Below are 15253 nucleotides of genomic sequence, written 5' to 3'. Positions count from 1 at the left end.
TATTTATTGGTTTTGTCCGTTGTCCCTTTATTTTGGGTAGAAACCATAGTAAAATGTAAATTTGGCACCCGAAAATTATCATTTTTTTACACTTTTTTGATCGAACCTGCTCGGAAAAAACGAGTTTTCCTGGGGTCACGGCATATATGCTGAGAAAGCTTAGTAAATGGTGTCTCTGAAAAATGAAAAAAATAAAAAAGTCATGTGATAACTTTTTCGCAATCTCCGATGACGCAAATTCGGTGAAAATGCATTAAAAACGATGCTATTTGGGTCATCAGGCGAGAAAACCGCATCACCGTTGCCGCGGACTAATACAAAAAAGGCTTCGATAGCGAACCAACTGCACCGCGCCCAAAAATACTACAACTCACGGGCTTTTCAGAAGATTCAAAATATTCATGCACAGCTAAAACCATCACCAAGCAATCTCGGGCAGAAATCAGGGTGACGACCACGCACTTCCGGCAGATTACCGGGTCATGACCCAACCCCCGGTCACAATTGAACTCCGACCCGGAACCTTAAGAAACATATTGTTTCTTAAAATTTGTTCAAAATTTTCAGAAAAGTTATATCTACCATATATCCAAATTTGGCTTATCGGCGATGATTACTTTTCCCGCAGCAGGGGTTTAAAGTCATGTGAAAAACACTGTGTTTTGAGGCTATCTTGCCAACGTACAGGCCTTAACAACGTTACAGTAGGGAAATGGATAAAAACATCATTTTTCAGGACATCGCTTTTCAAAAAACAGGTAAAACGGGATGGAGAGCCTGCTCATGCCCTTGGCTTGGAAATTATGCGGACTTTCCGTCGTTTCGGTGCTGCATATTGGCAGAAAAGCCTCTTTAAGAGTTGGCGTCGGTGACGTCACGCAGTGACGTCATGGTTCTCGAGGAAAACAGCAGGGGGTCGCGTTTTAAGTTCGTAGCTTTTAACTGAAACGAAGAATATGTCAAATTTTGGTATAGACTGGTAGACCACAGGTCGCACATTCCGAATCAAACGCGTCCGACATCAAACTCTTCACTATTTCGCCGTAAAGGCCCCTTAAGCAGCACAATGCTCCCCAAATGTGTAAAAGAATGCATTCTGACACAGTCCAAAGCGCAACATGGAGCATATCATCAGAGCTGGAAGCGGGCAGTTTAAATAAGTGCGGCCGAGATGTGTAGCGCGCCTAGTAGGCTATCACTTCACACCATCAAAAGAAGAAAAGATCGCGACGTTAAGGAGCGACGAACCAAAAGTCAGAAAACCAAGTTTCGCCTTAAGAAGGCTTAAAGCACTTAGATTTTAGCTTAATTCATCCATTTAAGTCATCATAAAGGCGGGGCATCGCGAAAATCATACCGAATGTCAAGTTTGGACATGGGCTTCCATCAAATGACGTAGTCAGTGAATTCCTTTTAAAAACGGTTTGGCGGCCAGAAATGATTAAAGATGGCCGTATTGGAGGTTGGGGGGGGGGGGGGGGGCACATGGGGGAGGGGGGCGCCAAGCACCTGTCCATGGATATATCGAATTTAAAAGAGAAAAAAGGGCAAACTTCGGGTTTTTTTCAAACAAACTTACAGAATATGATAAAAGCTTTCGAATGCGTCGAAATAACGTCATCTATGACGTCATCGACGTAGCCGCTGCCGTCCTTTTAAGGTCTCGGACCGGAGTTTTTTTGCGATTTCGTATGTAGGCCGACACCCTCAGGTCGACGGGCTACAATTCCGCCGAGAAAAGTAGGACGGAAAATGTAATCACATGGTCGAAAAGCGGTTTTCTGCTGTTTTCCGATGTATTTATTGGTTTTGTCCGTTGTCCCTTTATTTTGGGTAGAAACCATAGTAAAATGTAAATTTGGCACCCGAAAATTATCATTTTTTTACACTTTTTTGATCGAACCTGCTCGGAAAAAACGAGTTTTCCTGGGGTCACGGCATATATGCTGAGAAAGCTTAGTAAATGGTGTCTCTGAAAAATGAAAAAAATAAAAAAGTCATGTGATAACTTTTTCGCAATCTCCGATGACGCAAATTCGGTGAAAATGCATTAAAAACGATGCTATTTGGGTCATCAGGCGAGAAAACCGCATCACCGTTGCCGCGGACTAATACAAAAAAGGCTTCGATAGCGAACCAACTGCACCGCGCCCAAAAATACTACAACTCACGGGCTTTTCAGAAGATTCAAAATATTCATGCACAGCTAAAACCATCACCAAGCAATCTCGGGCAGAAATCAGGGTGACGACCACGCACTTCCGGCAGATTACCGGGTCATGACCCAACCCCCGGTCACAATTGAACTCCGACCCGGAACCATAAGCTAGCTTTATTGTTTAAAGTGCACATGCACATTCTGGTGCATTGTGGGTAATATGTCAAAGTTTAAGAATGGCCAGGGGCCTTCAAGTTTGGGATGTTACCTACAATGCGTCATGTTGTGCATGCGCATCTCAAACCGTGAACTATCTTATTAGACGTACCCACATTTTTGACAGTACAGCACCAGTCTTTTTCAAGGAATGAGCAAACAACCCATTCTTTTCATGTACATCTCACTAAGTCATATGTCCTGTCTATATTCAACTCTCCAAGCAGAGGTTAGTCTCCAGCTAGTTTCAGACACCTTTTTATGTGCTTTTATCAGGCTTTCTACTTTATACATGATTAAGTGACAGCGCAGAAGCAGTGGATTGGCTTGGCTCGTTCCTTGACAAAATCTTGTGCCGTGAAGTTGAATTTCGTTTTGGAAATCACAAATGAATCGTGCTCCAGCCAAAGATTAAAGATAGTGGGCTCTATGAGCTAACATGCTATCTGGTAAAGATAGTAGCCCCCCTATGTTGGGAACTCTACAACATGAGATCAATAATGTTCAGGCTCAGAAGTGTCCCCCCTGGGACGCAATGTTATTGACATTGAGACATTATGACAATTGCTTTGATGCGATGTCAGAAACTACACAGTACTAGCTAAGTTTTTGCTTAAAGGTAGTACTCATATACTGTAAATGCAGTAAAGTTTCCCGTGGTTTTATGTTCGCAGTCAAAACCACTGCAAACTTTTTGTTATGTCTTCTGCCTCCCTACCCCTTGTCTAAACACTTGTCTATTACCAGAGTATGATAAGTCCAACTGTAGCAGCCTTACCAAGTCGCTAGAAGGTTGGTTGTCTGTAAAGGTGCCAGTTTTTCCCTTTACTTTAGGAGTACAGTCAAACCTGCCCAAGGCGACCACCCGGCGGACCGGGCAAAAACGGTCGCGATGGACAGGTGGTCGCCATGAAGAGGATTCCACTCACATGTTTCCAGGTCGATGACGCCATGCACTACGTATTCGTTTTGAAAATTGAGTTTAAACGGAACTGAGTTCACGTTAAACTATAAGATTACGATAGGCACAACAACATCACAAACATTTGTCTTTTTACAATTTTTATAGGGGGAACGTTTTATCAAAACACTTCATGGAGGAATCTATCCTATAACATTGCTATTCCATATATTTTTGTCCTTATTTTTGTCCTTCAAAGTCTTGAAAACATTTCTGTGAAATCCGACAGCAAAATGATCCGATGTCACCGCACGCTTGAAAATTAGGCGGCCGCCATGGGCAGGGATTGTGCTCTGTGCGGTCCCAATTTGTGGCGGTCGCGGTCGCGTTGGACAGGTGGTCGCCTTGGGCAGGCAGCTTAATGCTTGTGCCTATGGGGAAAATTTTCGGGACCGAGAAAAAGCGGTCGCCATGGCCAGGTGGTCGCGTTGAAAAGGTGGTCGCCTAGGCAGGTTTGACTGTATGTGACTATAACGCTATCATAAACACGAGTCAAAAGGTCTATTTTCTCCTTACTGCAAAATTCAATCACCGCAAACCTAAATGCATTTACAGTATTTGACTTCATAGAGCTATAGATGTGTTACAGTTTGTTTTGTTTGTTATTGAAAATATATAATTGTACTTCGGTTACTTTGTTGAAAATCTCTGAGAGATATGATATACTGACAAAGAGTATGGTTTAAAAAGGCAAGTATGCATAAAGAGTACTGATTGTTGTATATTTTTTAGTTCAGTTGTGAATGTTCTCGCTTTAAATGAAAGTATTAGGCCTGAGAAATGTACCATTCCGGGTGGAACATTATAGTATGACTGTCTTTTCAAAGAGAGATATACTGTAATGCTTAAAAGCAGCAAGAGAAAGTGGTTTAGAAATAAAAGGTTCCAGAAAACCTGACCAGTGAAATGACAATATTAATAAAGCTGCTTGTCATTTTGATATCATGACTTCGGTGGTTCTTAATTTTGTGATTTTGAGGGAATTTTTGTTATCAAAAGAAACATGTGATTACTTTACCCATACACGCCAAGAATACAAACATATTCCACAGCATATCACTTTGAAATATTTATTCAACATGAAACTTCAATTTAGCAGACTTGAGAGTCTGAATTTTGTTAGTATTTACATGTACAAACATTCCAGTAGAGTTACACTAAAGTCAAGAAGGTTCTCTCGTTAAAATACTTGTACTTGATATCAAAACTTTGCTCAAATAACGATCATCAAAAATATGTAAAAGCTATTAAAATTGGGCTTAATTTCAGAAATATTGATATGACAAACATGTCACTTTTTGAACACAAGACCACGAGGACTTACAAAATCATAGATTGCAGCTTTTAAAAACAACTTAGAAAAGGATTCCTGTATCATTAACAAATATTACAGTCTTTACAGTGAAATTTAACATCTAACTTTAAACGACTACAATCGTCATTATAGCATGAAGTTCTTCTGCAATGTTCATACATATATTAACAAAAATGAAACTTTTCGTAGTTAAGATCTAACAATAGCCATGCTGATTTTTCGTTGTCCTACTCAAACACGCCACAGTCACAGTACATTATTATTCCTGGTCCTATGTCAGCATGGCGTCTCACTGCATTCCTGACATACAATCCAGACATTTGTAATTTGGGGCACATTTTGATGCCTACTAATGTCTGTGTTCTTTTACAACAGTAGCTTTCTTCATCATGTACAAGCACTGATTTCCAGATAACAATGGAAACATGCAGACAATAACAAAGTAAGTACATATAAGCTCAATACATCATAACAGAATCATTGTCCATAATCATAGTCCTATTCCGTGCAAGTTTAGCTCTCTTATCTTTGCTGTAGGCCACAAATGGAGTTTCTTTTTCATGGATTTTCTGGGTGATGTTTTTTTTAGAACGGCAATGGAGGCAAGGTTCCGGGCTAAGGACTTGTCCGGTATTGAGTTGATTGAGCTGTAGCTAGGGTCCAGTGAGGCGTTATGGGCCATTACAGGTTCAGGTTAAGATAAATGTTGGGACCTTCGACTTCCTCTTCTTCGTCCATCCTGGAGGTTTGCCTTTGTGGGTCTGATGGGGCTCCGGATCGTGGCATCTCTGTGCCTTGTGGTCGCGACGAGATGTTGGAGTTGACGTAGGTGTGGGTCCGTGGAAGTGGATCCGGGATCTTCGAGGCAGAGAGGCGTGACTTGTCGTTGAGGTCAAGGTAGACGTTGGGACCCTCCGCCTCCTCCTCTCCGTCCATCCCCGCGCGTCGTGGGTTCGCTTCGGCCCCGTGTTGTGACGTTGACGCCATTCCCAAACGGTGTGGCTGTGAGGAGATGTTTGAGTTGACGTAGGTGTGTGTCCGTGGGAGAGGATCCGGGATATTCTTTGTCTGAGGCATCTCCGAGCCAGAGAGGCGTGACTTGTCGTTGAGGTCAAGGTAGATGTTGGGACCCTCGCCCTCCTCTTCTCCGTCCATCCCCGAGCCACGTGGGTTCGCTGCGGCCCCGTGTTGAGAAGTTGACGCCTGTCCCAATCCTTGTGACGAGACGTTGGAGTTGATGTAAGTGTGGGTCCGTGGGAGAGGATCCGGGATCTTTTCTGTCTGGGTCGTTGCCGTGTCTGGTGGCTGGGATGAGACGTTAGAGTTGACGTATGTGTGGTGGGTCCGTGGATATGGAGCCGGGATCTTCCCTGCCTTGGTCGTCTTCGTGGCTGGTGGGTAGTAGTGAGAGTCGCTCGTGTCGGCTGGCCCGTCGGACCGTGGAGGTGGATCCGGGGCTTTCCCCGCCCGTGCTATCCTCGGGCGTCGTGGTCTTGATGAGGTCGAGTTGATGGGCCTGCCGGGTCGGGAAGGAGGGTCTGGGATCGATGTGACACCTTTTGGCTCTGTCACGTCTGCGCCATACACAGGATTTTCCAAACGCGACGTTTCGGCATACGGGTCAATGGGCGTGTCGTCCGGGATCGTATCATAGGCCTGCTGTGGAGATAGAGGGTTCCCAGTCGTGGGGGCAGCGGTCGGTGGCTGGAGGTTTTGCAGCGGTATGCCTCCGATAGCGCCTGCAGCATTGCCTTGTAAGTATTGACGCTGATTTTGGCGCCTCTTGTAGCGCTTGCGGCAAGCGGCAATCGCCTTGTACAGAAAGAACAGAGCTAGGCATGCGCTCAGGATGCAGATGAGTACGAGTATCAGCATCACGGTTTGCCATTGGGCCTGCTCAGCTGCTGGAGTGGTGCCATCCTGCTGGGTGTTCTTGTCCGTGGGTTTGCTCATCCTTCCTGTGATCCTGGCGTCCTGCTGGACAGGTGTTGTGGTGTAGACAGGGGTCCTCATCGTATTCCAGTGTCCTTTATCAGTTGCTGGAGTAGTGCCATCCTGCCGGGTGTTCTTGTCCGTGGGTTTGCTCATCCTTCCTGTGATCCTGGCGTCCTGCTGGACAGGTGTTGTGGTGTAGACAGGGGTCCTCATCGTATTCCAGTGTCCTTTATCAGTTGCTGGAGTAGTGCCATCCTGCCGGGTGTTCTTGTCCGTGGGTTTGCTCATCCTTCCTGTGATCCTGGCGTCCTGCTGGACAGGTGTTGTGGTGTAGACAGGGGTCCTCATCGTATTCCAGTGTCCTTTATCAGTTGCTGGAGTAGTGCCATCCTGCCGGGTGTTCTTGTCCGTGGGTTTGCTCATCCTTCCTGTGATCCTGGCGTTCTGCTGGACAGGTGTTGTGGTGTAGACAGGGGTCATCACGGTATTCCAGTGTCCTTTATCAGTTGCTGGAGTGGTGCCATCCTGCCGGGTGTTTTTGTTTGTCGGTTTGATGATCCTTTCTGTCACCTTCGCGTTTTGCTGGACAGCCGTGGCGGTGGTTGTCATTATGATGTGCTCCTGCCTCTTTCCTCCTTCACTTGTCTCACTTGACTTGGTCAGTGGTACATCCACAAAGACGTTGCCTGCTGCAGACTGCACGACGCACCGGAAACTGCCCTCCGTCCAGCACCGGTAGGCCTGCTGACTCATGCGGAGGGTGTAGGTGGACTTGCCGATGTAGGGTAGGCCGGGGTCGTCTGGTGAGTGCGCCGTTCCTCCTTCAGGAGACTGGGAGGTGGGGATCTTGTGCTCCAAGCTTGTGGTTACAGTGGCACCACATGGGCCGAGTGACTCTCTTTCTAGAACGGCCCTCCCTCTTGGATCCAACCACTCGATCTCTGGCTGCTTCTCCCAGAAGACCTCGCACACGAGAGTGGCTCCGTGATCTTGCCGTGATACCCTGGCTTCAGGGGACGGGCATGGCATCTCATTCATCTTTACGCCAGCGATCTTTCTCCCCGAGAGGCCAGGTGGGTAGCTGCACCGCAGTCTGTTGTAAACAGACTGACTCAACGCCCTATACCCTACAGACTTTAAGCTTTCCAGCGCACAGGTGCAACGAAAGGGATTCTTCTCAACTTTGACATACTCCATTCTGCGCATGGCAGTGAGCGACTCCGCGGGGATGGACGAGAGCTTGTTGTGGTCAAGGGAGAGCAAATATAACCTTGTGAGCTGATCGAACGACTTCTCAGCAATGTGTGAGATGTTGTTGTAGCTCAGTTGTAGGGTTTTGAGGTTGGTCAGCCCGACGAAGTACCACTCTTCCACAGCGCGAAGCCGGTTATACCTCAGGCTGAGCAACTCCAGCTTTACCAGTGGCTGAAGAGCGTTCTTCTTGATTTCTCTGATTTCATTCCAAGACAGCTCGAGCCTTGTCAGCTTCCAGATTCCACCAAACCAGCTTCCAATGGCCGTGATGTCGTTGTTGCTCATGGACAGACCAAGGAGGTTTGGCACGGCTGAAAACGTGTCACGTTCAGCCGTCAGGATGTGCCCAGGCCCCAGGAGCAGCGTATGGAGCTGGTTAAGACCAGGCAGGGGCTTCACCTTGCCGCTGCTGTCGGAGTGCCCTGCGACTCGCAGCTTCTTCAGAGTGGGTGGAAGACACCCGAGCTGATTCTCATCGGTCTGTCCGGTCGTGTTGCACATTGCGCACGGTAAGTTGGCATCGAAAAAGTGAATATTCATCATCCCACGTATCTTGCAATACCCATCAACCATTACCTCACAAAGGCCAGGACAAGATGAACCGGCCCGAGACGGGGCAAACGCAAGCAGGAAGAGGAGAAGCGACATGTTTGAGCCAGCCATTTCAGTATGGTCTTCAATGATCTTCTACTACACTTTACAAATGTTATCAAGCCTGACACTGCAAATACTTGAAGATACACCAAGCAGTCTTTCCATAAAACTGTATCGTGCTCTACAGTGTTCTTCGTCGTTATCACAGCTGGTTCGCCACAGGTTGCTTGTAATCGCCCTGAAAGAGAGGAAAGAATTCTATTTATTTCATGTTCTGTCTAGCAGTGACACCCCTCCCCCCAATATGGCTTAAAGCACACCTTAATAACGGACAAACCATTAATTCAAATTAATCAATTTATAAATTCAAATCAACTATTTAATTTGTTGATTTATCATAACTCTAAGATAAACATATGGCAATTTTTAGAGAACTTATCGACTCCACAGGGATCGCCGAAAGTGAAAAATAAATAAACATAATAAAAAAAAACGAAGAAGAAAAACACCCCGTAAACTAACGTTACCACTGTTTGCAATTGTGATCAAAGCATATCTTAAGTCGTGTGGAGCACGTACACAAAACTCTAAACCACTTATCCGTCTGGAACGAGACAAAATATAGCGTCAGTAATATGAAGGTAATCTCAATAGTTTCCTCGGAAGCCCTTTTAAGAAGCGAAGCTGGCGGGGAGGTCTTGAATTTAGTCATTTAATAGAATAATTGAAGTATGAACTGAAATTAATACAGTTATTCAATCAAATCAATAAACTCAAAATCACACGACATTCAACGCCATGTCTGTTCGATGGGTGATTCAATAACTGCATGATCATTTCCTAGAATTATGCTTTGCAGACTGGCCTCAGCCGACTGAAATTAAAAAGATAAAAAATAAAAACACGCCAATTCAACAATCTGTATGAAAGGGGGAAATCCCTTTAAAATCCCCTTACTGTAATGGGGGAAATGTTAGTCGTGGTCACAAAACTACGATAGGCAGTATACTTATTTCTACCGTGATATCTTGTCTAAGGCGAATTTCCCGACGTCCTTACCGTTTTAGGTGTAATTTTAAAAAACCGGCCTTGCAGAGCACTGCTATATGTAATGTATAGTTTGACTTTTCTTTCGTATATTTCAACAAAAGCTACTTCCGTTTCTAGGAGGTTTAGAAAAGCAACTCTTATTAGATAAAATATACTTACACTTCCACCGTATTTGACGTACAATACTTACTAGTCCTTTCACACAATACGTAATTTCTTGTGCCGTTCTTTCTCTATTTCAAGGGGATGGGAACTAATTCTAGTTATCAAAATGTTAGATGATCATCAAAATAACTCACCTTGGTTTTTTATTATCCTTGCATCTTGTTCGGCAATGGTAGGTAGACTGAGTTTCCCAAGAATTCCATAAAAGAGCAGCCCGCTCACTTGAACAGTCGCAGTATATCTAACCTTTCCCAGACCAGTCTCCGTGCTTTATAATACTGTTGATAAATATGCACTAGCGTTCAAGTTCAGCGTGATCCAATCAGGGGAAGCGTTACTCCGCATTTAGCAGTTGTTTGCTGATTTTACACGTTCGTGTGAATCATGGACCAATCAGGAGAACGGTTACCCAACGGTTTATTCATATCATCAGAAGCACATATGTCGCCTATTAACTTAGTTGTTGAGTTAATATCGATGTAACATAGAGTTTTACCGGTAAATTAATTTCCGTATCCATGGCTCTTACGCATCACATGCGTGTAGGTATTGCAGTAAAGGGCCAATGCACTGGTAATGAATGTGGTTTATTTAAACCCACGTCCTCCCGAATACAAGGGAGCACTTTACCCACTAGGCCACGGTACAGGTTACTAGTATATCATCTACAGAATCTGATGATCTTTAACTTTCCTGAAATCGATCCCAGTTGTTCTATCAAAATGATATGGATTTTTATAACATTATATACAAAAATACTACATTTTCTTAACATAAAGGCAACAACTTGACAGCAGAATCAGTGAGCCCGTCTAATGTAATGGACAAAAGTGTAGATTTACAGGTGAAATTCAACGCTCGAGTCTCTGACGATATTCAAACTAGGCGACCCTCTGGCGATCAACAGATTCGGGAGAAGGTGTTTGAAAATGTGACCCCGGCTCTATGAATGGTCCGGAATTAAGTTTGGCTATTTTGCTTATCCGCAGATAGGTAGTAGTGGGGGGGAGGGGGGATTTGGTGCTGCTGTGTATTCTACTGGTGTTGTTCAACGTTCACGCGCAAATCACGGCCTTTTATCATTATATTTTTGTTTTATATCTACGTATTTGTTTTGTATTTATTGTTTTTCTTATCATATTTGCGTTTTAGACGCGTGATATCGGATGAGACTTTGTTTTAGAGAAATCAAGGAGACGTTTGTAATAATTCATGTTACAACATAAAGCAACTTGCACGGCAGTTTTAATAGAATTATAATCACTTGCTCTACAAAAGACTATGCAGAACTAGATGGAGTTATTAGCTTGTGCGACAGAGTTTCTAATATCTATGTACTTTCTTATGTGCATGCATGCTGCTTTGTTCCATTATATAACTTAACTCGTACAGAGCACCTACACCCCAGCTAAGAGCTACTTAGCCGTCTAGGGCGAGGCAAAATATAGCGTCAATGATACGGAGGTAATCTAGATAGTTCCTCGGAATCCCTTTTAAGAAGGAGGGAGGTTTTGAATATATTCAGGTTGTTATATATCGATGTAAAATTGTATGAAATTGTCTGGCCGCGTGTGGCAATGTTATTTTTTCCTTTATATTATTATCATCAATTTTGTTTTGAATTGAAAACAAGAGTCCGTAGGACACAATTCTCCGTGAAGTATTTATAGTCTGTAAATTTTGGGTGAGGTGTTTGTTCATTTCCTTTGCTAGTGACCTGCTCAGCTGTAAGCAAATGGATCTTGATGTAAGGTGTGGAATCACAGACAATTTATTTCTAGAGCCTGGAACTGAAACAGGATGACACTCAGGCTAACTTGACATACCCATTCAGCAACGGAATCGTGGATTGTATGTGGTGCCAGGTGTGAAAAGTAGCCTCCACCAGGCCCTCTTACGGGCGTATGAATCGTACAATTCACCAGAAAAAGGAATAATTAGCCAGTAGAGTCAGTCCACAGTGACGATCATATTTCGCCCGTTTAGGACGGAGCCTGCAAGTGAAACCCTGGCGTAGTTAGTCTGGTAGAGACTATGTGAAAAGTGCATTTTTGATAAGCGGTAATTAAAGAAGTAAAAATATTGACCCACACAAATTGCATCTCTGTACAGTCCAAGTAGTGTTTTATAGCAAGTAAAGAAAATGTGTTTATTTATCTTTTTCTTTCAATACAGGAGGGGTCAACCTGCTGAAAAGTACGTTTTTACAACATGGCACAGATAGGATCTAGAAATTCCGGGAAAAGTCACAAATTTAGATCTAGATGGCTTCTTTTGAAGATCAACGAACCATTCAGCCTTACAACTAAAATGTTTCAGAAATCACAAATATGCAGTAAATCCTCTTTCCACAATTTATTGCAGGCATGCCTGATCTATAGCTATCGGCCTATTTGTATTATCGTAACATTTCTCGAAGGTCAAAGGTCACCGGATCTTTGAAAACACCCGGAAGTGACACAGTCTGGCCGCGGCCTGCGCGCACTATTCTGAGAGAGATATCTTAACAATCTTTCATCCCCTGCGTAAACGTTTTATATTGTCACAGCCTCCGTATTACAAACTACAAGTGTGAGAAGTTTGAAGGTCCAGAGATATCCCATTTTCACACTGTGCGTAAAAGTGCGACGGCCGTCTCGTGCGCCAAACTAGTATGCGACCTGCGATTGTACACGGCATACTTAATACACAGACTGAAGCTCACTCGGCACATGTTCGCAGCGAAAACTCACAATTCCCGTTGCCGCATTGGTATGTAACTTGGTATATCGCTAGCTAGGTTGCGTGTGGTGATGCACGTTGTCTATTTTACAATGTAACAGTGACTATACGATCATAGCAAGTAGGAAATTTTCGTACCCCGTATCTGCCTGAAGTATTGCAGTCAAGCGTAACGGGTTATAACATGGTCGCTATGCCAAGGCAGTGGCCCTTACCATTAATTATAGGGGTGCAGTTTCGATATTGCATTGACGGTAAAAGTAGTTACGGCGTAACAAAGACATTGTGCATCACCACGCCGAACCAGGCAAACGATATGCCAAGTTACACACCAATGCGACAACGGGATCGTGAGTTATAGCTGCGAACGCGCAAACAAATGCATTCCCAATACTCCCAGAAGGAGGTATTCCTCCTTCCCGGAGTAATAACACAACTATACATAAAGCATGTATGGAAGTTAAACACACTCCACTGCCAGTGGACTAGCCCCCTGCTGCAGTGATTGCACCACAGTGTGGCCCAGGGCTATGAAACGGAGATGGGCTATACACCTTATGATGTGGGAGGATTTTAACTAAACTAACTAACTTTTAACTAACATAAAGCCCCAACCAGCAAATTAAATAAGGAAATCAGATAATATCACATCAAGTATTCCATTTACCCAAGTGTTTCTTTAGTCTTCCCCTCCTTTTCGCGATGATATATTGCACGTTCTTGCCCGTGGGCTTTATTCTACTTTGTGAAATTAACGGTAAATTGGTAAATTAACGAACTAAAGGAATGTTTGAAAATTCAAGTTTGATTTGTTTCTGCTTTGAAAGATACACCTTTGTTTCTTAATCGTTTCTTCTTAATACTGTATTAAGAGAAAAATAACATAACCGCACGCGGCCAGACAATTTCATACAATTTGCACCGGTACATAAAAACCTGAATATATTCAAGACCTCCCCGCCAGCTTCGCTTCTTAAAAGGGATTCCGAGGAAACTGTGGAAATTACATTCATATTATTGACGCTATATTTTGCCTCGTTCCAGACGGATAAGTGGTGTACGCGTACGTGCTACACACGAGTTAAGTTGTGCCTTGAACACATTTGCAAACAGCGGTCGGACCAGGTAACGTTAGGTTACGGGGTGTTTTTTCGTTGCTTTTACTTGTTTATCATTTTTCACTTTTCCGCGATCCCGTGGAGACGATAAGTTCTCTAGAAATTGTACAAGTTGCCATATGTTGATAATAGAGTTATGACAATAAGTTAGAAACTTCTCTAATACTGTATAATAAATTCCTCCAAAACTAACGTCGGTGCTTGCAAAAATGTCCAAGCAAACATAAGGAGCGATTTGTGCGTGAACAACAAATCCCCCTCCTCTCTATGAATCTACGGAGTAGCAACGTAAACATGGGAAATTTGATTGTTAACCATCTAAACCGGCGGAGCACAGCAAGAAAATAGCTCGCCGACAAGTCTCTGAAGCTAATTGTTCGGAATAAGACTATGGTTATGGACAATGATGTCTTGATGTACATTAATTTTGTATTTAACCGTTATGATGTATTAAACCGTATACACTTACTCTGTTATAACAAGTAAGTAACTGGCTTTGTCATTGTCTGCCTGTGTTGAAAGCATAGCTTATATTCCACTGTAGTCACCTCTACAACAACACTCATGCCATGTTGACTATTTCCAGTGGAAAACAAAATGTGTGATTTTTTCCAAAATCAGGCGAAAACCAATGCGCGCGTGGATGCTATCCGCAAAACTTACTTGCTATTAAGTTAAGTGAACAGAGTACCTAGAAGAGGAATTTATTAGTCCTTTATTATTGATATTAAGGGGAAGATAACATTAACACAAGCGGCCAGACAACTTTATACAATTTACACAGGTACAAAACAAGCTGAATATATGCAAAACCTCCCCGTCAGTTTTCCTCCTTAAAAGGAATTCCGAGCTAGTAAACTGTTGAGATTACCTTCATATTTTTGCCTCGTTCCAGACGGCAATGGGAGCTTGAATGATGCATATTCATGACCTCTCCGCCAGTTTCGCTTCTTAATATGAATTCCGAGGAAACTCTTGAGATTGCCTTAACTGTATTGACGCTATATTTTGCCTCGTTCCAGACGAATGAGTGGTTCGAAGCTATGGTGTACGTGCCCTGTAAGAGTTAAGTTATGCCTTGATCACACAATTGCAACCAGCGGTCGCATCGGGTTACGATAGTTTACTGGCTGATTTGTTTTCGTTGTTGCTTCTTGTTCCTCTCGGGCAATGGTTAATCGTTGAGAAATACTCGTTCCTGATGGAGAAGTACTTATCATACAAATTCAAAGCTGTTTTGTGGTGCTCCGTACTACTTAACTTATATATAATGTCTACACATTGACAAGTGATAATCTTTGCATTATAAGATAGGAAAGTACACATGCACACAAAAAAGCGCATGGATGTTAGAAACTCTATTGTACAAGTTAATAGTTTCATCTAGTTCTGCATAGTCTTTTGCATGGTAGGTAAGTTTATGAAAACTGCTTTACAAGTTGCCATAACCTGTATCATAGAGCTAGAGACCAAGTCTCGTCCTATATCACGCTTCTAAAAATGTATACGCAAAAATATATAATAGAAGTCAGCGATTTGCGCGTCAACGTTGAACAACGAAAATAAAATACACCAACGAGCCAACGCCCCCCTCCCCCACTGCCCATCTACGGATATGCAAAATGGGAAACATTGATTCATAAAGCCATTGTCGAAGACCTTTGAACGAACGTGTTAATCGTCAGCAGTTCCCCTAGTTTAGAAATCGTCAGAGTCGAACACAGATTATTAAATTTCGCCTGAAAATTGCCCTTTTGTCTATTAGT

At 43.3% G+C, this 15253-nt stretch overlaps 2 protein-coding genes across 16 annotated transcripts in view; one reads left to right on the top strand and one right to left on the bottom strand.

Annotated features, from left to right (window-relative positions):
- LOC136424129 (MYND-type zinc finger-containing chromatin reader ZMYND8-like) overlaps positions 1–3208 on the top strand; it is a 31624-nt gene extending 28416 nt beyond the window's left edge. For all 15 annotated transcript variants that reach the window (XM_066412578.1, XM_066412582.1, XM_066412581.1 and 12 more), the window contains one exon: positions 2327–3208. The gene's annotated coding sequence lies outside the window, so the exon portion shown is untranslated. The remainder of the gene's footprint in view (positions 1–2326) is intronic.
- A 2123-nt stretch (positions 3209–5331) lies between these two features.
- On the bottom strand, positions 5332–8340 carry LOC136424619 (uncharacterized). Its single transcript, XM_066413236.1, has one exon. The coding sequence runs from the start codon at positions 8338–8340 to the stop codon at positions 5332–5334; it is 3009 nt and encodes a 1002-aa protein (XP_066269333.1).
- Between the last annotated feature and the right edge of the window lie 6913 nt (positions 8341–15253).

This window comes from Branchiostoma lanceolatum, chromosome 18, assembly GCF_035083965.1.
Source record: "Branchiostoma lanceolatum isolate klBraLanc5 chromosome 18, klBraLanc5.hap2, whole genome shotgun sequence".
Lineage (NCBI taxonomy): Eukaryota > Metazoa > Chordata > Leptocardii > Amphioxiformes > Branchiostomatidae > Branchiostoma > Branchiostoma lanceolatum.
Note: the sequence above shows the minus strand (reverse complement) of the source record. Positions and strands in the feature narration are given on the sequence as shown.